This window comes from Hyperoodon ampullatus (assembly GCF_949752795.1).
Source record: "Hyperoodon ampullatus genome assembly, chromosome: 11".
Taxonomy (NCBI): Eukaryota; Metazoa; Chordata; class Mammalia; order Artiodactyla; family Ziphiidae; genus Hyperoodon; species Hyperoodon ampullatus.
In genome coordinates, this window is record NC_136924.1 from 27328549 (window position 1) to 27352382 (window position 23834).

General features: G+C 36.4%; 1 protein-coding gene across 2 annotated transcripts in view; it reads left to right on the forward strand.

Moving 5' to 3' along the window:
* Nucleotides 1-22499, forward strand: part of HCFC2 (host cell factor C2) — a gene marked incomplete at its 5' end in the record, with an annotated part of 41386 nt that extends 18887 nt beyond the window's left edge. The window contains 8 exons of one of the 2 annotated variants that reach the window (XM_079716003.1): nt 1731-1898; nt 2434-2486; nt 13431-13608; nt 16738-16941; nt 17488-17561; nt 19478-19615; nt 21210-21395; nt 22028-22499. In XM_079716003.1, the coding sequence (XP_079572129.1) occupies nt 1731-1898; nt 2434-2486; nt 13431-13608; nt 16738-16941; nt 17488-17561; nt 19478-19615; nt 21210-21395; nt 22028-22342 (1316 nt within the window). In that variant the 3' untranslated portion in view covers nt 22343-22499. The remainder of the gene's footprint in view (nt 1-1730; nt 1899-2433; nt 2487-13430; nt 13609-16737; nt 16942-17487; nt 17562-19477; nt 19616-21209; nt 21396-22027) is intronic. The other variant, XM_079716004.1, reaches the window with a different exon arrangement.
* Between the last annotated feature and the right edge of the window lie 1335 nt (nt 22500-23834).

Consider the following 23834-nt stretch of genomic DNA (forward strand, 5'->3'; position numbering starts at 1 on the left):
TTGAAAGCTGGGAAAAAATTTTTTTGAAAGTTGTTATATTATATTCAAACTTCAGGTGTTTTTGTTGAGAATCTAAACCACTTCTGATTTTTGGTCCTTTTAAATGTGACCTTTCCCCTGATAGCTTTTAGGACTTTTTCTTTGTCCCTACCGCTCTTAAATTTTATGATGATGTGTCTTGTTGTGTGTCTGTTTTTAATCCCTTGTGTTGAGTACTCAGTGGGCCCTTTCTGTCTGGAAACTCATGTTCTTCAGTTGTGGGAATTCTCAGTTTATTTCACTGATTTACACAACTTCTGTTTTCTCTATTTTTCTTCATGTAACTTGTGTTATGTGGGTGGTGTCCCTCCTGGACTTGTCTTCTTATTCTCTGCTTTTGTTCAGGTATGGGTTGCCTTACTTTGAAAAACATAAACTGGATTGTGAATAGGATCGTGGAGGAATTTACATGGGAATAGTTGGAGGAACTAGGCTTAATTATCCTCTAAAACAGGGTCATTAGACTGCTTTGTAAAGACCCAGAGAGTAAATATTTTAAGCTTTGTGGGCCATAAGGTCTCTGTTATACCTACTCACCTCTACCATTGTAGCATAAAAGGAGTCATAGACAATACCTAAACAAAGGAGCATAGCTATATTTCAGTGAAACTTTATTTACAAAAATAGGCACAGACTGGATCTGGCCCATGAGCCATAGTTTGCTGACCCCTACTCTAAAAGATACAAAGAGATAGATATTAGACTTGTTCTCTAAAGATTAAATTATAGTGTAGAGATTTCAACTCACTAGAAAAATTCATTTTCTTATATAACTGTCCAGAGATGGAGTGTACTGCCTTGGGATTTGTGAGTTCCCTAATTTGACAGGTAAACAAAAAGAAGACAGGGATATTGTAGAAATAATCTTAGGTCCTTTTTTCCAGTTCTAATAGTCTATGATTGTTATTGTTTTAGAAACGTTGGTAATATTTTATGCCAAAATAATTACCTGTTTTGGTTGGTACAAGTTTTTTGGGTTTTTTTTTTTGTTTTTTTTTTGCGGTACGCGGGCCTCTCACTGTTGTGGCCTCTTCCATTGCGGATCACAGGCTCCAGACGCGCAGGCTCAGCAGCCATGGCTCATGGGCCTAGCTGCTCCGAGGCATGTGGGATCTTCCCGGACCAGGACACAAACCTGTGTCCCCTGCATTGGCAGGCGGACTCTCAACCACTGCGCCACCAGGGAAGCCCTGGTTAGTACAGGTTTTGATAAGAAGGTATTAACTTCAAAGAAGTTACTTCAAAGAAGTTTTTCCAAAATATCATGTCCAAATCATTTTTGCTAATATTAGCAGTATTTCTGACATATATGCTGTTGGCTCAAAATTGGGTCATAAAATTAAAAACTTACAAAGAAGGTAAAATAGCATAGCTGTAACTATAAAGTACTTGGTTTTTCCCCACACTTCTAGGATTAAATATTTTTTTTAATTTGATGACTCAGCTTGGAACTAAATTATTTTGTTTATAGATTTATTCATATAAGGAATTAGATAAATAAATAAAATCAGAACTCCAAATTATTTTCATTTGACCTACTATCGCTATGTTTATTTGAGTAACTTTTTCCTCTTAGTAAACAGATGAAATGTTCGTTGCTGATGTTTTCAGAACTCCAGGTCCACAAGCTATATAGGCAAACTATTGATACATTTGAAACTTTAATACATAATACCAATATTGTTCTTTAGAGAAACCACCAGCACCATCACAAGTACAACTGATCAAAGCTACTACCAACTCTTTTCATGTCAAATGGGATGAAGTGCCTACAGTTGAAGGCTATCTTTTGCAGTTGAATACAGACTTGCCGTACCAAGCTGTGTCATCAGATTCTTCAGCAACACCAAATATGCAAGGTAACATAACTTTCACACTTAAAGCGTGTATGCTCGTATGCTTCACGAAAAAAAGATAGTGTAGAAAAGCCTGTGATTAGACCTGGTTTAAGAAATTTTATTCTATGATGTTTCCTGCCTGAAAAATATGTTTCAACTCTGAAACTTGACTGTATTACCATTATGATGTAGTAGAACACATAGACATATAGGGTAGAATGTTTTTTCTGTAGTTCATTTTGATGTACTTTCTTAATCTGACATGCTACTTGACTTCAGGAGATGGTTTTAATTCGTTTTCATAAATATTTCAGCTCCTTTCAAAAGTATTTTTAACTAACAGCCACTTGGAAAGTAAAAGCAAATTTAATTTTACATGTTCTTCCAAAAAGGATTTCAGTCAACTATTAAGCAGACTATTAAGAAAACAGGTAAACTTTGATAAATATGCTACTTTTTAAACCTTTAATATGTAACTTTTAAAAATATTTGATTGTAATGTATTTTCTTGAAGCTAATTTAGAGCATATCAGTCTGAACTTTCCCATTCCTACAGGAGTCAGGATGGACCCACACAGACAAGGCAGTAATAGCATCATTCCTAACAGTGTAAGTTGAAAAAATTTTAACAGTAAATGAATGTTTATGGTTACAGTCCCAATTTTTATTAATATTTTTAGCATATTACCCTAGGACAGGGGTTCTCAACCATGGCTGCACATCACAATCACCTCTGAGATTAAAGAACAAACAAATAAACACAGATTCCCATGCCTTTCCCCAGATCTAGTGAAGCAGAATCTTAAAATGATGCCCAGGTAACTGTTTTTAAGGAAAGCTCCGTATATCATTGTGACAGTAGCCTGAATTAAGAACCCCTGGCCAAGAGATTGAAGTCTCATTACACATAGTATCAGAGGCTAATACAAACACAGAAACACACACATACACTATATATATATATATATATATATATATATATATATATACACACACACATATATATGTGTGTGTATGTATATACATATATATATGTTTGGGTTTTTTTTTTATTAATTTAGGTGGTACTACAAGGTTTATAATGAAGAGCAATAGTTTCCTGCTTTGCTCCTACTTGCCCTTGATCCTGCCTCTAGAAACAACTACTTTCAAATATTTTAGCTCTCTTCTGGTATCTACCTTTGTGCTTTTAAATAAAATCCTTGTGCTGCCACTTCTTGACTTTCTAGTTTTAGGTCAATTGTCTTTAGTAATGGAAGATGAAGATCTTATGATCTCTTAAAATATTGCCATTTCCTCCCCTTCCTCTTCCCACATCCTTTAAATATTTTTAGTTGAATCATTATTTGATATTTACATTGTGATGATGACATATTCATAGGTGAGCCATGTAGTGTGCTGTGAGCATTGTTCCTTCTTCATGTAATTTTTTGTTTTTCTTGGCATTGTTAACTGCCTCACTTTTTCATTTGCTTGGTTTTCTTCTTGCCTATCATTAATTAATACTCAGATTCTCCAATAAAATAATAAAACTCCTCTCAAAATATTCAGACATATAAGGTAGTCTCTTTTTTCTTTCTTCACCACCCCCTGCCCCTGGAACCATTCCTTCCAGGGCCTCTGTCTTGATGCTCTAGTCTGTACTAATTCTTCTCTAAGTCTGCTACTCAGCTGTCAGATTAGAACTTCCATTTGTTTCATACTGGAAGTTTCTTTTACCTCTTTTCTGTGTTAGAGTCCATGTTTCTTGGTCTCATTTCCTTCTCTTTCTTGGTATTCTCCAGTAGTTTCCTGAGAAAGGGTTTATGAAAGGTAAACTTTTTGAGATCTTACGTATGTGAAAATGCCTTTTCTCTGTTCACATTTGATTGGTAGCTTGGCTGCGTTATAGAATTCTATACTGGAAATGTTTTCCTTAGAAATGGAAAGGCATTTTCCTACTGTCTTTTAGCATTCGGTGTTGCTGTTAAGAAGTCTGTTGCCACTCGGATTCCTGATCGTTTATATGTGACCTAATTTTTTTTGTTTTAATCCCCAGTTCTCTGAAATTTCAACAGTGATGTACCTTAGAGTGTGTGTCTTTGCTTCATTCACTGTGCTGCGCAGTCAGTGGGCCACGTCATTCTGGAAACTCATGGCTTTCATTACTGATTATTTCCTCCTTCCACATTCTCTTTCTCTTTTTTGGAAACTCCTGTTAATTGAATGATGGTCCTCCTGAACTAATCCTCTGATTTTACTTTTTATTTTCTATTTTCTGTCTTTCCTCTGTTCTGCTTTCTGAAAAGTTTCTTCATTTATATTATAAATCTTCTATGCAATTTTAAAATATATTCAACCACATATTTAATCTCTAAAAAGCTGCTCTTATTCTTTATTTCTTTTATGACATTTTATTTTTGCTTCATAAATGTAATATTTTCCCTTATCTCTTCAAGAATTAATGCTTTTTTTAAAAAAATGGAGTTATATTCTGCTTTCAACATTATTTCTTTTTTTCAAGCTCCTTTTAAAAAAATTTGTTTTGGTCTTGGACTTCCATGATAGAGGCTGTTGTCAAATGTCTGGTGATGCTTGGCTATCCTTTCATGTTTAAGTGAGGCATTAAAAATGAGCTTGGAAGATGTCTTAGTCCATTTGGCCTGCTATAACAAAACACCATAGCCTAGGTGGCTTATAAACAATAGAAATTTATTTCCTGCATTTCTGGAGGCTGGAAGTCTGAGATCAGGGTGCCTGCATGGTAGAGTTCTGGTGAGGAACCTCTTTAGGGTTGCAGACTGCTGACTTCTCATTGTATCCTCACGTGGTGGAAGGGACAATGGATCTTTCTTGGGCCACTTTTTTTTTTTTAACATCTTTATTGGAGTATAATTGCTTTACATTGTTGTGTTAGTTGCTGCTGTATAACAAAGTGAATCAGCTATACATATACATATATCCCCATATCCCCTCCCTCTTGTGTCTCCCTCCCACTGTCCCTATCCCACCCCCTCTAGGTGGTCACAAAGCACCGAGCTGATCTCCCTGTGCTATGTGGCTGCTTCCCACTAGCTATCTGTTTTACATTTGGTAGTGTATATATGTCAATTCCACTCTCTCACTTCTTCTCAGCTTACCCTTCCCCCTCCCCATGTCCTCAACTCCATTCTCTATGTCTGCGTCTTTATTCCAGTCCTGCCCCTAGCTTCTTCAGAACCTTTTTTTTTTTTTTTTTTAGATTCCATATATATGTATTAGCATACAATATTTGTTTTTCTCTTTCTGACTTACTTCACTCTGTATGACACACTCTAGCTCCATCCACCTCACTACAAATAACTCAGTTTTGTTTCTTTTCATGGCTGAGTAATATCCCACTGTATATATGTGCCACATCTTCTTTATCTATTCATCTGTTGATGGACACTTAGGTTGCTTCTGTGTCCTGGCTATTGTAAATAGTGCTGCAATGAACATGTTGGTCCATGAGTGTTTTGTTGTTTTTTTTTTGCGGTACGCGGGCCTCTCACTGTTGTGGCCTCTCCCGTTGTGGAGCACAGGCTCCGGACACACAGGCCCAGCGGCCATGGCTCATGGGCCCAGCCACTCCGCAGCATGTGGTATCCTCCCGGACCGGGGAATGAACCCACGCCCCCTGCATCAGCAGGCGGACTCCCAACCACTGCGCCACTAGGGAAGCCCCCCATGACTGTTTTTGAATTATAGTTTTCTCAGGGTATATGCCCAGTAGTGGGATTGCTGGGTTGTATGGTAGTTCTATTTTTAGTTTTTTAAGGAACCTCCATATTGTTCTCCATAGTGGCTGTATCAATTTATATTACCACCAACAGTGCAAGAGGGTTCCCTTTTCTCCACACCCTCTCTAGCATTTATTGTTTGTAGATTTTTTGATGATGGCCATTCTGACCAGTGTGAGGTGATATTTCATTGTAGTTTTGATTTTCATTTCTCTAATGATTAGTGATGTTGAGCATCCTTTCATGTGTTTGTTGGTAGTCTGTATATCTTCTTTGGAGAAATGTCTATTTAGGTCTTCTGCCCATTTTTGGATTGGGTTGGTTTTTTTTTTTTTGATATTGAGCTACATGAGCTGCTTGTATATTTTGGAGATTAATCTTTTGTCAGTTGCTTAGTTGGCAAATATTTTCTCCCATTCTGAGGGTTGTCTTTTCGTCGTTTATGGTTTCCTTTGCTGTGCAAAAGCCTTTAAGTTTCATTAGGTCCCATTTGTTTATTTTTGTTTTTGTTTCCATTTCTCTAGGAGGTGGGTCAAAAAGGATCTTGCTGTGATTTATGTCAAAGAGTGTTCTTCCTATGTTTTCCTCTAAGAGTTTTATAGTGTCCGGTCTTACATTTAGGACTCGAATCCATTTTGAGTTTATTTTTGTGTATGGTGTTAGGGAGTGTTCTAATTTCATTCTTTTACATGTAGCTGTCCAGTTTTCCCAGCACCACTTATTGAAGAGGGTGTCTTTTCTCCATTGTATATTCTTGCCTTCTTTATCAAAGATAAGGTGACCATATGTGCATGGGTTTATCTCTGGGCTTTCTATCCTGTTCCATTGATCTATATATCTGTTTTTGTGCCAGTACCATACTGTCTTGGTTACTGTAGCTTTGTAGTGTAGTCTGAAGTCAGGGAGCCTGATTCCTCCAGCTGTTTTTCTTTCTCAAGATTGCTTTGGGGCTTCCCTGGTGGCGCAGTGGTTGAGAGTCCGCCTGCCGATGCAGGGGACACGGGTTCATGCCCCGGTCTGGGAAGATCCCACATGCCTCAGAGCGGCTGGGCCCGTGAGCCATGGCCGCTGAGCTTGCACGTCCGGAGGCTATGCTCCGCAATGGGAGAGGCCCACGTACCGCCAAAAAAAAAACAAACAAACAAACAAAAAAAGATTGCTTTGGCTATTCAGAGTTTTTTGTGTTTCCATACAAATTATGAAATTTTTGGTTCTAGTTCTGTGAAAAATGCCATTGGTAGTTTGATAGGGATTGCATTGAATCTGTAGATTGCTTTGGGTAGTATAGTCATTTTCACAGTGTTGTTTCTTCCAACCAAGAACATGGTATATCTTTGCACCTGTTTGTATCCTCTTTGATTTCTTTCATCAGTGTCTTATAGTTTTCTGCATAAAGGTCTTTTGTCTCTTTAGGTAGGTTTATTCCTAGGTATTTTATTCTTTTTGTTGCAATGGTAAATGGGAGTGTTTCCTTAATTTCACTTTAAGATTTTTCCTCATTAGTGTATAGGAATGCAAGAGATTTCTGTGCATTAATTTTGTATCCTGCTACTTTACCAAATTCACTGATTAGCTCTAGTAGTTTTCTGGTAGCATCTTTAGGATTCTCTATGTATAGTATCATGTCATCTGCAAACAGTGACAGTTTTACTTCTTCTTTTCCGATTTGGATTCCTTTTATTCCTTTTTCTTCTCTGATTGCTGTGGCTAAAACTTCCAAAACTATATTGAATAATAGTGGTGAGAGTGGACAACCTTGTCTTCTTCCTGATCTCAGTGGAAATGGTTTCAGTTTTTCACCATTGAGGATGATGTTGGCTGTGCATTTGTCATATATGGCCTTTATTATGTTGAAGTAGGTTCCCCTCTGTGCCTACTTCCCGGAGAGTTTTTATCATAAATGGGTGTTGAATTTTATCGAAAGCTTTTTCTGCATCATCTGAGATTATCATGTGGTTTTTATCCTTCAGTTTCTTAGTATGGTGTAACACATTGATTGATTTGTGTATATTGAAGAATCCTTGCATTCCTGGGATAAACCCCACTTGATCATGGTGTATGATCCTTTTAATGTGCTGCTGGATTCTGTTTGCTAGTATCTTGTTGAGGAGTTTTACATCTATGTTCATCAGTGATATTGGCCTGTAGTTTTCTTATTTTGTAACATCTTTGTCTGGTTTTGGTATCAGGGTGGTGGTGACTTCGTAGAATGAGTTTGGGAGTGTTCCTCCCTCTGCTGTATTTTGGAAGAGTTTGAGAAGGGTAGGTGTTAGCTCTTCTCTAAATGTTTGATAGAATTCACCTGTGAATCCATCTGGTCCTGGGTTTTTGTTTGTTGGAAGGTTTTTTGTTTTTTGTTTTTTTTTTGTGGTACACGGGCCTCTTACTGTTGTGGCCTCTCCCGTTGCGGAGCACAGGCTCCGGACACGCAGGCTCAGCAGCCACGGCTCACGGGCCTAGCCGCTCTGCGGTATGTGGGATCTTCCTGGACCGGGGCACGAACCCGTGTCCGCTGCATTGGCAAGCGGACTCTCAACCACTGCGCCACCAGGGAAGCCCTGTTGGAAGGTTTTTAATCACAGTTTCAATTTCAGTGCTTGTGATTGGTCTGTTTATATTTTCTATTTCTTCCTGGTTCAGTCTCGGAAGGTTGTGCTTTTCTAAGAATTTGTCCATTTCTTCCAGGTTGTCCATTTTATTCACATATAGTTGCTTGTAGTAATCTCTCATGATCCTTTGTATTTCTGCAGTGTCAGTTGTTACTTCTCCTTTTTCATTTCTAATTCTGTTGATTTGAGTCTTCTCCCTCTTTTTCTTGATGAGTCTGGCTAGGGGTTTATCAATTTTTTTTTTTTGGCAGTACGCGGGCCTCTCACTGTTGTGGCCTCTCCCATTGCAGAGCACAGGCTCTGGACGCGCAGGCTCAGCGGCCATGGCTCACGGGTCCAGCCACTCCGTGGCATGTGGGATCTTTCCAGACCGGGGCACGAACCTGTGTCCCCTGCATTGGCAGACGGACTCTCAACCACTGCGCCACCAGGGAAGCCCTATCACTTTTTTTTATCTTCTCAAAGACCCAGCTTTTAGTTTTATTGATCTTTGCTATCATTTCCTTTATTTCTTTTTCATTTGTTTCTGGTCTGATCTTTATGATTTCTTTCCTTCTGCTAACTTTGGGGTTTTTTTGTTCTTCTTTCTCTAATTGCTCTTGGTGTAAGGTTACATTGTTTATTTGAGATTTTTCCTGTTTCTTGAAGTAGGATTGTATTGCTATATACTTCCCTCTTAGAACTGCTTTTGCTGCATCCCACAGGTTTTGGGTCGTCGTGTTTTCATTGTCATTTGTTTCTAGGTATTTTTTTATTTCCTCTTTGATTTCTTCAGTGATCTCTCGGTTATTTAGTAGCGTATTGTGTAGCCTCCATGTGTTTGTATTTTTTACAGTTTTTTTTCCCGTAATTGATATCTAGTCTCATAGCGTTGTGGTCAGAAAAGATACTTGATATGATTTCAGTTTTCTTAAATTTACCAGGGCTTGATTTGTGACCCAAGATATGATCTATCCTGGAGAATGTTCCATGAGCACTTGAGAAGAAAATTTATTCTGTTGTTTCTGGATGGAATGTACTATAAATATCAATCAAGTCCATCTTATTAAATGTATCATTTAAAGCTTGTGTTTCCTTATTTATTTTCATTTTGGTTGATCTGTCCATTGGTGAAAGTGGGATGTTAAAGTCCCCTACTATTATTGTGTTACTGTCGATTTCCCCTTTTATGGCTGTTAGCATTTGCCTTATGTATTGAGGTGCTCCTATGTTGGGTGCATAAATGTTTACGATTATTATATATTCTTCTTGGATTGATCTGTTGCTCATTATGTAGTGTCCTTCTTTGTCTCTTGTAATAGTCTTTATTTTAAAGTATTTTATCTGTTATGCGTATTGCTACTCCAGCTTTCTTTTGATTTCCATTTGCATGGAATATCTTTTTTCCATCCCCTCACTTTCAGTCTGTATGTGTCCCTAGGTCTGAAGTGGGTCTCTTGTAGACAGCGTATATACGGGTCTTGTTTTTTAATCCATTCAGCGAGCCTGTGTCTTTTGGTTGGAGCATTTAATCCATTTACATTTAAGGTAATTATCGATATGTATGTTCCTATTCCCATTTTCTTAATTGTTTTGGGTTTGTTATTGTAGGTCTTTTCCTTCTCTTGTGTTTCCTGCCTAGAGAAGTTCCTTTAGCATTTGCTGTAAAGCTGGTTTGCTGGTGCTGAATTCTTTTAGCTTTTGCTTGTTTGTAAAGGTTTTATTTCTCTGTCGAATCTGAATGAGATCCTTGCTGGGTAGAGTAATCTTGGTTGTAGGTTTTTCCCTTTCATCACTTGAAATATGTCCTGCCACTCCCTTCTGGCTTGCAGAGTTTCTGCTGAAAGATCAGCTGTTAACCTTATGGGGATTCCCTTGTATGTTATTTGTTGTTTTTCCCTTGCTGCTTTTAATATTTTTTCTTTGTATTTAATTTTTGATAGTTTGATTAATATGTGTCTTGGCGTGTTTCTCCTTGGATTTATCCTGTATGGGACTCTCTGCACTTCTTGGACTTGATTATTTCCTTTCCCATATTAGGGAAGTTTTCAACTATAATCTCTTCAAATATTTTCTCAATCCCTTTCTTTTTCTCTTCTTCTTCTGGGATCCCTATAATTCGAATGTTGGTGCACTTAATGTTGTCCCAGAGGTCTCTGAGAGTGTCCTCAATTCTTTTCATTCTTTTTTCTTTATTCTGCTCTGCGGTAGTTATTTCCACTATTTTATCTTCCAGGTCACTTATCCATTCTTCTGCCTCAGTTATTCTGCTATTGATTCCTTCTAGGGAATTTTTAATTTCATTTATTTTGTTGTTCATCATTGTTTGTTTACTCTTCAGTTCTTCTAGGTCCTTGTTAAACGTTTCTTGTATTTTCTCCTTTCTCCATTCTGTTTCCAAGATTTTGGATCATCTTTATTATCATTACTCTGAATTCTTTTTCAGGTAGACAGCCTATTTCCTCTTCACTTGTTTGGTCTGGTGGGTTTTTACCTTGCTCCTTCATTTGCTGCGTATTTCTCTGTCTTCTCATTTTGCTTAACTTACTATGTTTGGGTTCTCCTTTTCGCAGGCTGCAGATTTGTAGTTCCCATGTTTTTGGTGTCTGCCCCCAGTGGGTGAGGTTGATTCAGTGGGTTGTGTAGGCTTCCTGGTGGAGGGGACCTGGTGCCTGTGTTCTGGTGTGTGAGGCTCGATCTTGTCTTTCTGGTGGGCAGGACCACATCCAGTGGTGTGTTTTGGGGTGTCTGTGAAGTTAGTATATTAGGCAGCCTCTCTGCTAATGGGTGGGGTTGCTAGTTGTTTGGCATGGGGTGTCCACCACTGGAGCTTGCTGGTCATTGAGGGGAGCTGGGTCTTAGCGTTGAGACGGAGATCTCTGCGAGATCTCTCGCTGATTGATATTACATGGGGTCAGGAGGTCTCTGGTGGTCCAGTGTCCTGAACTCGTCTCTCCCACCTCCAAGGCTCAGGCCTGACACCCAGCTGGAGCGCCAAGACCCTGTCAGCCACAGTATTGGCGTTCACCATCAGGAAAAGGGGGTGCTCATGCACTGCTGATCCACTTGTGAATTTTTCAAGTTTTTGGGAAAACAGTCTAGCACAATCTGTTTTAAAAATAACCAACAAGGGCCTCCCTGGTGGCGCAGTGGTTGAGAGTCCGCCTGCCGATGCAGGGGATACGGGTTCGTGCCCCGGTCTGGGAGGATCCCATATGCCGCGGAGCGGCTGGGCCCGTGAGCCATGGCTGCTGAGCCTGCGCATCCGGAGCCTGTGCTCCGCAACGGGAGAGGCCACAACAGTGAGAGGCCCGCATACCACAAAAAAAAAAAAAAAAAAAAAAAAAAAAAAAAAAAAAAAAAAAAAAAAAAATAACCAACAAAACTCTTGGGCCACTTTTATAAGGCACTAATCACAGCCCAAAGCTACTTCCTAGTACCATCACCTTGGGGGTTAGGTTTCAACATATAAACTTGTGGGGGACACAGACCTTCAGACCATAGCAGCTCTGTGCCTGTGGGCGTGCTTGATTAGTAGACCTTAATGAGAGTTTTTGAGTGAGGATCCACAAATATCAGTATCTTATCTTGTGGACCAGTGGGTTTCCCCTGAGACTTCTCCAACCTCTTGCTTAAGGGCTCTAAGCCTGGCTATCAGTATTCTGGGAGCTTAATGTAGAGAGGGCAGTGTCTCTCTGTTCAGTATGCAGACTTTCACTTAATCCCCATTTTCAGTATCGGTGCCCCTCCTCCATCCTCACCAGAGCGACTCTGTACCATGGTCCAGAGACTCCCATTTTAATCTTTCTACCTATCTCCCTTCTTCAGTTCGAATGGAGGTGAGGAATCTGTCTGCCTTTGTATGCTGGAAGAGCAGAGCTCGGGCTGCAGACACTTTTTATATAGTCTTCCATATGATGGTCCTCTGGTGTTCTGCACTCTGCACTTCAGCCTCCAAAGAACCTGATGCCCCCAATTTCCAAGCCTTTCTGGGCTCTTCAGCAAAAACGGTTCACCTCTCAGTGACTTTCTACCTACAGGCTCTTAGCTTTAGCTTTTTCTGCTTTATAAAGGCATTCCTTATTTCTTGCACTTCGCTTTACTGTGCTTCCCAGATAGTATAACATGGAGACTTGGTAGTGAAATAAACTTAGGGTCAAATTCTAGCTCTGCTACTTACTGGCTCCCTGGGTGTGTTATTTAAGATCTCTGAGTCTCATTTTTTTCCGTCTGTAAGCCAGGGATGATATTTTCCAATTTATAGAATTCTTATGAAGATTAAATGAAATACAGACATTATAACTATGTAGCACAAGGCCTATCACATAGTATAATGCTCCTTAATGGCTGTGGCTGTCATCATCATCATTTATTAATGGTAGCACAATCACCATCAATTAGAAGGGAAGTAGAGGGCATATTATGGACAAGTATCCTTAGAGCTATGAGAAATTATAATTGATAATGTAGTTATAATTGACATTAAAGCTGGAGACAGAAAAGTAACAAAAAACATGTAACGAAAAAGAGGCAATGATATTGGGGTATTTGAATGAAGTCAGATCACTTTTATGGTTCAGTAGACCTATAATTATTGCTATATAATAACTGATGTTCACATTGATGATTTGAATTATCAGAAGGTTTAAATGTGTTTGTTATAGTGTCTTTAAGAAGACAAACAGAAATGTAATTAGGAAGATTCCTATCTAGAATGTTTAATGGTGAAGAATATTGATATGTATGTATTAATTCTTGAAGTCTATATGGAAAACTCAGTCATATAGAATAATTCGTATGCTTGAAGGTTTCATATAACTGAGATTTTTCTCTTAGGAGTCATAAAATCTTTAGTGTACATGTCTGATCTTGTTAAGAAAATTTGAATGTTAAGTTCAGTATCTTGGGTGTTGTCACCTACGTTACATATGTATTTACTTGAATACTAACTACCACTTGTAAAAATGTAGATTTTTTTTTCCCCTTTTCCCTTCAGAACTGGTCTTTTGAGAATGAATATTAAATGAAAAGAAATTGTTTTCTTAAACTATTATAAAATTTAAAGAATAATCCTGTACAAATTAAGAATATTATTTAAACTGTTTTGTATTTTGGAAAATTTATTTTCAAAACATTTAAGTTGTAAATTATTTTGCTTGTTTTTTACATGTATTTCTATTTAATTGAACATTACTTGCTACAATAAATTATTTTATTTCTTGTAGATCAGTGATACAATGAACAGTGCAAAATCTGAACATCCAGCTATGAAAGGAACTTCACTGAAAAACAAACCAGAACTCAAAGCATCAACTGATTCTAATGCCACTTTACATTCATCTTTGGCAACTAATGCTTCTAATCATAACAGTTGTGTGGTGGATATGCTAAGGAAAAATGAAGGTATAAAGATGGCATTCTAAATAAAGCTTAAGCTTTTTATAATAATGGTAGAAAATTTTAGAGTCTTTGAAAAAGTAAATGTTATATGGTTTGGATCCATTTTCAAAATATAATATATACCTACCATATTGACCCTAATTAGAATGATGTCAAGATACCGAGCAAGAACTTACCTGAATAGTAAAGATTAGTTATTAACTACAGAATTTAAATGAGGTGAGCTCTTGTGTTCCATTTGAGATTGGCCAGTGTGTTCAGTATCACTGTTCCATTACCCTGTTGTCCTAGCACTTATAACTATCTGAAGTAATTTATTTTGGGCCAGGATTTTGTCTATCTTGTTCACATAAAGTTCTCCAGCACCCAGATTCATGCCTGGTAAATAGTAATCACTTAATAAATAAATATTTGTTTACCAAGTAACTGGATTATCCTCAGAAAGGTAGTTCATTTATGAAACTGTAGATTAGCCTGTTGAATTCATGGTACAGCTTGTAATTTGGTGATCCTTATGTTTTAAAGTATTTAATTTGAATATTCTGATACCATTCGAGATATATTAAGTGTTGCCTCTGATTTCATTGTCTAAAATTACTTTATAAATCTCATTCTGATATATCCCTGACATAGGAATATGTGGTTTTATTTTTAATTTGAAAAAATTAGGACCGTAAAATATTCAAGGAAAATAATTTCCTATAGTTTTTCTAATTTTATTATTTGTGGAAGAGGAGAGCACTTTTGTTTTGTTGATTTTCTGATATAAGGGAATCATTTGGGCAAAATTATAAAAGCTTGGTCTTGGACGTCAGTTTAAATTTCTTTTTTATAGTGATTTTCTATGTCTATCATATAAAGAAGTTTATACTCTTGAAAACAAATATGAGCTTTGAGATTTGAGAATCTTAATGTACTCTGAATCCTACTTGTAAGGCAGTTTGGATAAAATTAATATTAGTCAGATGGAGAAACAAGAGTGGTTGTACAATGACAGTATCTGGCACATAGTAGATATTCAAATGTGTGAATGAATGGTTACCCAATTTCAGGTTAACAAGAGGAGATTGTGCTTTTTCTCTGTAGGTTGGAGTAGCTGATATGTTTCTTTTTTTTTTTTTGTATGTTTCAAAAGTGAAAGTGACATGATTAGTTGTGTTTTTTTAATTAATTTTTTAAATTTATTTATTTTTGACTGCGTTGGGTCTTCGTTGCTGCACGTGGGCATTCTCTAGTTGCGGCGAGCAGGGGCTACTCTTCATTGCAGTGCACGGGCTTCTCATTGTGGTGGCTTCTCTTGTTGCAGGCATGGGCTCTAGGTGCACAGGCTCCAGTAGTTGTGACATGCAGGCTCAGTAGTTGTGGCTTGCGGGCTCTAGAGCACAGGCTCAGTATCAGTAGTTGTGGCGCATAGGCTTAGTTGCTCCACGGCATGTGGAATCTTCCCAGACCAGGGCTCGAACCCGTGTCCCCTGCGTTGGCAGGCGGTTTCTAAACCACTGCACCACCAGGGAAGCCCCGCGATTAGTTTTTGTTTTTTATTTTGGAAAGGACATTCTAGCCTCACCATCAGGAAGAGTTATAATAGGAAATGGTTGGGAGACTCGTTAGGAGGTTCTTTTAGGACTCCAAGAGATGCATAGAGACCAAAGCAGTGAGTGGGCTGGAGAGGAGAGAATACATCAGTTCAGAGACCTTTAGAAAGCAGCACCTATTAGACTTGGAAACTGGTTAGATATGAGAGATAAAAATGAGTTGAACATGACTCCCAGTTTTCTGGGTTGGACATTCAGTTGTTGATGATACTCTTCATCAAGATAGGAAATACAGGAGCAAGAACAGATTTGGGGATAAGATAGGTTCAACCTTGAACTTAACTGTTTTTGAGGCACTTGAGGAACATATTGGTAAAGATTTCTACTAGGCAGTTGGATCCTTAGGTCTGGAGTCTATGAGGCAGTTCTTTGCTGAAAGTATAAATTTAGAAATTAAGAGTATCTAAAATGTGAGCTCCACAAGAGCAGGGACGTTGTCTGACTTGTTTACTGCTGGATTCTCAGGACCTGGCACTGCACCTGGGACATGTATTTGAGAGATGTATAATTCGTGAATGGTAGCTAAAACAACAGGAAAATATGCAAGGGGAGAAAAGAAAAGGCTTAGAAACACCTGCATTTAAAGAGTCCTTTGAAGAAGAAAAGCCAGCTAAAGAGATTGAAAAGGCATTCCAAGAAGGTTAGGAAAAAAGATTGGTATCATATTTTTTACCTGTACAGTGGGCATCACTGTTTATGACTATGCATTTATGATGTATGCATGAGTGAATACAAGTCATAGACAGAAACAGTTTCAAAAAAGAGTATGTGGTCAGGATTGTTTACATTGCAGAGAAGTCAAGTAAATGAAAATAGATAATTATCCCTTAGAAATAAGTATCCCTTGACATTTGTCAGAGCCATTTCATTAGAGTTGTGTGCTGGATCAAATTTGGGGAGGTCAAGGAAGTAGAGACTGCTCTAAAGGAAATTAGCGAGGGGAGAAGGTAACTGGAGAATACTTGTTTATAATGTTTATAGACTGAGGGCCAAAACTACTGAAGAAGAATTTGAAAACCCCAAAAAGAAAGGATTGATTGATAAAAGAGGGTCCCAAAATATGCAGAAGGAATGGGACCAAGAGCACAAGAGAATAGATTAAACTTCCTTAGGAGAGAAGTCACCATCTGAAATGGAAGAAAGGACAGAGGGGCTGGGCACAATCATAAATACATTTCTAGTTTAGGACAGGAGAAGGCAGAAAATTGGTGGCATTCATGCCTGATCACCTCTTTTTCTTTTCCTAAAATAGGAGGAAAGGCCATTTGATCTATGACTGAGTAGAGTTCAAGAACAGTGATTCAGTGTTTAGAATGGAAGAAGGAGCTGAGAAGTTGGAAATCTGTTATGGATATAATGCATTTTATTTTTCTAGATATTTTATGCCTAATGGTTAAGTCATGTGACTGACTTTCGTGGTACTCACGTTTATGATTTTAAAATTGAAAATGCCAAGAATTGGGTGGCAAGAACTACAAGATACAGCAGTTATTTGCAGGTGTTATGTTAATAATTAATCCTTTCCCTTTAATTTTAGGTCCTCACACTTCAGCAAATATAGGTGTTCTAAGTAGTTGCCTGGACTTAAGAACAGTAATCCCTGAAACTTCTGTATCCAGTACTGTTTCCAACGCACAAACTATGGTAACCCAGCAGACCATTAAAACTGAATCATCCAGTACAAATGGGGCAGTTGTTAAAGATGAAACTTCACTAACAACATTCAGTACCAAATCTGAAGGTTTGAAATGTGTTTCACATACTGTATTTTGAACCATTTTTGTATATAAATTCATCAAACGTATTTGTTTTAGATGGGAATTGCATTTCATCTTGGATTGAATCAAATATAAAAGGATAAGGCATTTCAGTTAAAATCATTATATTCTCTGCTACCTTACATAAAATAGTTAAATTAGCACACACTGTAATACAATCAGAATGTATCTTTCCTACCATGAACTTATTCTGCAAATTTTTTTTTTCCTTAGAAAAGATTAGTTCTAGGCTATGGAGTAACAATTCTCCCAGCTTAATTGATTTCTGATTTTGTAAATTCTCATTTTATTCTTTTGCAATAGGAATTGTGTTTCATGTTTGGTGAACATTCTCTGAAGTTCCAACTAGTCATCAAATCCTTGAAAAATGAACTTTGTGAATTAGTTCAAGTTAGAGGGTCCATATTTCCAATTATTGTGATTTTTTGTATATTTATAAATTATATTTTAATATATCTGTTTGATAAGTGATTATGTAAGTCTTATCTGATGAATTGTTTAATTTTTAGTTGATGAAACATGTGCATTACCTGCAACTAAGATCAGCCGTGTAGAGGCACATGCTGCAGTGATGCCATTTTCTGTAAGTATATTACCTGGAGATGATATATGTTTACAGATGGTTAAATATGCTTTAAATGCTGAGCACCTTCAACATAAATTCAGGAAAAGACTCGGGTATCCTCTAGTAACTGTTTGACATAGATTGAAAAATGAAGGGTTAAAGAGAAAACTGTTCACAGTATAATGTTAAGTGGAAAACTGTGGACAAAAAATAATATATATACTGCATTCCCAATTTTATTAAAAACACACACAGTGCGTACATTCACACTCTCACGTGAGTCCTCACACGTCTGCGCTACGATGCTAGATGACTTTCCTCAGGTTGTGGGGCCAGAGATAATTTTCACTTTCTTCTTTATGCTTTCAGGATTTTTCTGTAATAAAATGTTACTTTCATAATCAGAAATGTGTGTGTATACATACATATGTGTATATATTGAAATTACATTAATGGTTTAAAGAGTAAAAGGACGTGTCATAAAATATAAAACTTGAATGGCTTTATTGCTAGCTACTTAACAGGAGAACAACAGAATATTGCAATACTGAGTCAGGCATACCTATAGGGTATCCCAACAATCTCTGACATTGGGTTTTTTGGTGGAAGGCCAGAATTAGTCTGCCTGGTACCAAATTTAAATGCTAGGAATGTGCCTCACAAATAGTATACTAAGATTGTTTCACTTAGATGAATACATGTGTTTGTGTATACCTTTAAATTTATTTTTAAATTCTCAGTCATTTTAACTTTATTGCTATGAGCAAGAGTTTTTATTCAACCTAAAATTTACCTTTTAGAATCTTCAAGATTAGTCTATAGTTGTAGTTTTCTTTCAGTCATGATTTCACGGCTTTTGATTCTGTATTTACCTTCATCAGCTTTCACCTTTCCAGAATGTTAAGTCCCAGTGTTCTTAGACTCTTCTCAGAGAAGAATTATTAAAATGAATTTTTATCTCTTAAATCTGTTTTGTAATGCATCAGCCAGAGTGGTATCTGTTATTTCAGTTGGAGCCAGTTGTTTTATAAAAGTTGTTGAAGAGAGTTTTTACAACTTTAAAATGAAAACAAGTTTAAAGCTATTCCTTTTCTAAAAACCTTAAAGACTCTTCTAGCTAGCTCACTTTGTCATGTGTGATAGCCTAAGTAACAAGTAATGTGAATTATAAGCATGTACCTCTGCTGTTATATATTCAAGACAGAAATAAATAACTGAAGTGCACATTTGTTTTGAGCTTCTGGAAACAGTGTCTCATTTATAAAGAAGATGGCTTAAAAAGGTTAGTTCCAGGGTTAAGTATACTTCACTTATCACTAAAAGTAGCTTAAGGTAGAGGAAGTTTATTAGTCTTAAAGCAAGGTAAAAATGTAAAACTGTTTAATCTGTTCCTCTTTAGTATATAATAAATTATATTCAAATTGCATTTTAGTTTTGAACATTTTTTCTCCTTTTAGGTTTGGAGAATCACAGGTATTTCAAGTGCAAAGATCACTGAATTTCTGCTAGTTGTTTTTGAATCTAGAAATAAGCCAGCTTGGAATGAATTTTTCCTCATTTGCTCCTTTTGGAGCAAGTTGTAGTGTCACATTAAAGGGATTATTACATTTTCTGAGAGAGTCTCTGAAATGACGATGTTCTATAAAGCAGCTGGTATTTTAACGTATCACTGATTGGAAAGCATGCTAACTCCAGCTAGGTTGATAGCACAGAGCTACTGACTTGGAGAATGCCTGTCACTCCCTATGTTTGAATTGGCAACCCTGTTTCACTGTCAGTTGACCTAATCTGTTAAGAGTTTATTTACTTATGAGCTATTAATTGTGGTGTTTACCCATATACCTACTTGTAGATCACTGCATGGATTATTAAATCTTGAAATTTCTTGTATGTTCAGTAAGAGTCTTCATAAATTTTTCTTTCTCTGAAATTAGAAAGAGACTCCTTCAAATCCAGTGGCCACAATGAAAGCAGGAGAACGACAGTGGTGTGATGTAGGAATTTTTAAAAATAATACAGCTTTGGTGAGCCAGTTTTATTTGCTGCCAAAAGGGAAGCAAAGCATCTCAAAGGTAGCTATTGACGTACTTTCTACACTGTTAGTTATAAGCCTCAAGAATGAGATTTTAAAAAATAATCCTGATTCAGGACATTCGAATGAGTGAAATTGGGATCTGTTTACAATCTATAATTGTGAGCTCTATATAGTTATCTTGTATTCTTTTTTAAGACTCTTTTTATAGAATATATCACAAGCAGGTTATTTTAAAAAATCTGATACAATCACTGGGCTGGATTTTGAGTCATAAATGATATGGTCTGGCCAGTACAGATAAAGATTTTTTGAAATATCTAATTTTGTTACCTGGTGTGTTTAAAGAATGTTTAAAGAACATTTTTTTACTTAGAACTTTTGTTATTCCTAATTTCACAGTTTAAAAAATTAAAAAACCCCTACGCTATTGAATACAATCTAATTTTCCCTTAATTCTGAAGTCCCTAAAAGAGGACCTCATATATATAGATGAGACATTAACCCTCAAAGAATTATGAAATAGATAACAGCTCCAAAGCATATTGAACTAATTTTTTTCTGGAATGGGGAATTTCAGAGAGGGAATTGCCAAAGAAATACATATTCAGTTTGAATCTCCCAAAGATCTTACTAATGGGGAATATATCATTTATCATTATATTTTAGTTTCTCTAATATTACTTCTGGTGTCTCACTTTTACATATTGAATTCTTCCAATTCTTGACAAAAATAGATATCCTAGTTAATAATGTGTTGGTATTATGCCTAACAAAATTTCTGGCTGTAGTTTGATTTCATATACATGGAAATATCCTTATCTAAGGGCCTAGTAGCTATCTGTTTTTCCCAAAAGAAAGAAAAGAACATAAAATTTAGAGCCAGTAAACTTGAATTTGAGTCATTAGTTCCAGCACTTGGCGGTGTGACATTGGACAAGTCGCTTGTTTAACCTTGCTGAGACTCAGTTTCCTCATCTGTGAAATGGAGATGACCTAACTCCCTTAAAAAAATGGGATGGTACATTGGCACTACCTGTCTCACGGTGGTGTAGTGAGAGTTAGGGAGAATATGTAAAAATTGTTTGGAAGTTGTAGATGTTATGATCTTCTTACACAGAGTATGCAGTCCAATTATTTAATTTAACATTTTTTCAGCATCTGCTGAATATTAATTATTAAAACGCTCTGTACTACGTGCTAGTCATTCATTTTCTATCAAGTTTGCTTGCCTATGTCCAAAGGGTATTGTTCCTGGCTAGACTGTTTGACAGTAAATTTTCTGAGGTTTCTATTCCACGTTAAGTTTACATGGAGATAGTTGTTACCTTGTTTATAGTGGTCAGTTTTTTTCTATCTCCATACTCTTCATGTGCAGAATACCCTTATATTTCTTCTTATAGCCAGTGATTCTCAACTGGAAAGGCACTTTTCCTCTGGATGAGAATCACCAATTTATGGGCTTAGTTACTTTTGTTTTGGGCGGGGGGGGGTTCATTCCATGTATGAAAGAGGAAAATAAATAATGTGAACTACAACCCTAAAACGTAATTCATTCTTTAAAAGTTTTGTTATTTAATGAAAAAAAAATTAATTGCATCTTTTCTTTGACTTTTGCATATATTACATTTTAGATAGGAAATGCAGATGTACCTGACTACAGTGTACTTAAGAAACAAGATCTTGTTCCAGGCACAGGATACAGATTCAGGGTTGCTGCCATCAATGGTTGTGGAATAGGCCCTTTCAGCAAAATCAGTGAATTTAAAACTTGTATTCCCGGTTTTCCTGGAGCTCCTTCTGCAGTCAGAATTTCAAAGGTGAGACATCAGGTCAAGACTTAATGATTTAAATTACTGAAACTTTGTACATGAAGTAAAACTATCAGTTTAGAGATTCTTGTTAGTGTCTGATGAAATGAGAGGTATCTAAAAGGGGTAGATTAAAAAATTTTTAAATATTTTTCTCTAATCATTCATGATATTTTTAAGGACCAAAATTTCAAGCAGAATTGCAGCATCCAAATTTTAGAAAGTCAGGGAAATCTGTGTATGCTTCTTAATATTAGCTTTGTTCTTGTTATTATGGAACCAAAAAGTTTTGTGCTGGAGAATTTTCATAGAACACATTTAATTGGATTATATTTTATCCTAAGGTCCTATCCCTATTTAGAGAAGATAAGGTCTGCTTTCAGATAAGAAAAATCCCTTTCTTGGGGTAGTACAGGTGGACTTTTAAGCCTAGTTACGTTTTTTAAAAGGGCATGAATTAAACACTGTAGATCCAATTAAGGTTAGTTTTTAAAAATCAACAATAAAAGTTCTAACATCTAATGCAGTTACTTTAGTGAAAAGCATCTTGTGTTCTAAAGATAGACTCAACATAATAAATGATACTAGAGAAAACTTCAGAACTTTTACTTTTGTTTTTGTTTTTCCCCCCGCTCTTCAAGAATGTTGAGGGTATCCATCTTTCCTGGGAACCTCCAACTTCACCTTCTGGAAATATTTTGGAATATTCAGCCTACTTGGCTATCCGCACAGCACAAATACAAGATAATCCAAGTCAGCTTGTGTTTATGAGGATTTATTGTGGTCTAAAGACATCATGTATAGTAACTACTGGGCAACTTGCAAATGCACATATTGATTATACATCCAGGCCTGCCATTGTGTTCAGGATATCAGCAAAGAATGAAAAGGGATATGGACCAGCTACACAAGTTCGATGGCTTCAAGGTAACAATAAAAAAGCACCTTTAAATTGATTTTTTTTAAACTGAAGCTATTGTGATGATTATTTATTAGTAACTGGTGTTGGAGATTTGTCATTTAAAAGAGTATTCTCTGACTGTATTTCTAGCAGTTATGAATTTGAGTTTGTAAGTTGTTCTTAAAATGTATTTGCTCAAATCTGGATCCAAATAAAAGTAGAAAAGAAGCAAAGCCTCTCTGAAAACTAGTATATGAATTCTTCCTTAAAGTTATAGCTCTTTTATAAAGGAAAATAGTAAAATTAAGATAAAAGCTAGAAGGCTTTATTACTCCAATATCTTTTATAAAGGCCATGTAACTCAGTCATCCTAGAGTTATTGAGATGATTCTAGTAACTGGCTGTTGTACACTGTGCTGTCTTATATAGTAAATGTTCTCTACATTGTAAAGGCCCTGTCTTTGAGTACTCCCTCTAACTTTATTCTATATGAGAAGTGGTCCTCTAACAACTATCTTCTACTGGATAATATTTGTAATACTGATTTTAGTAGCCATTTGATTCATTTCTTTATCTACAGTTAGAACAGAGCTTAAAAAATTAAAAAAAGAAAGAGGCAAGTTCAGAAATCTGCTTTTGAATTTTCATCATTTTCCAAGAATCGTGGCAACATACAAAAGGAATAATGGGTTTTCTTGATTCATACCAGGTTGATATATTGGAATATATTTTTGGCCAAAGCAGTTAACTTATCTGGCCCTCAAGTTCCTGATTAATAGATGAGGGAGTTAAAAGAGTTTACCTTTAAGGTCCCTTTCAGCAGTAAAATTCTGTATGTTCATCAGAAGTAAAGTATATCCCTAAACATTTTAACATCTGTCTCAATGGATCTAATTTTGCTTTTGCTGAAATTAAAATGTTCATAGTTTAAAATTCAAAGTTAAAGTATGTCCTTCTTATTGAAGAAAGAAAGAAGCACCTTAACTGGACATGAGTTTTGAAATAGTGTTTTAAACATTTGTAAGATTTTTGTAAATGCTCTAAATGTTTTATTTTTGCATTGTTTTTACCTTGAAATTGTATAAACTTTTTTACAACTGAAATATAAGCATTAGACAGCTTACTCAGGTTCCATTACAACCTTAAAGATGCATATAGGCATTATGGATACTCTGCTACAGGTAACTTGTTTTAAACCTTTTAGACATTTCATGGTTCCACTGCCTATTCGAATCTGGAATGAATATACAGAGCAATAATTGCAGAAAGGATATTTCAGACTAAGAGCTGCAGTAACTGCAGGGGCACAGGTCTGTCGTTTTGTACCATGTAACCTTATGCCAGTTTAGGTTGACTGAGTAGCTATGTCCTCAAACTTCATGTATAATACTCCAAGCAAAGATGGATTTAATTGTGCAGAATTGATATATATGTATGTTCCAGTTACTAATTTAAAAGTGTATAGAATATTTTAATATATAATTTTTGTAAAGAACTGGGATTTTTATACTACAGTATTTGTAATTAATGTGTCTCACTAATTTTCT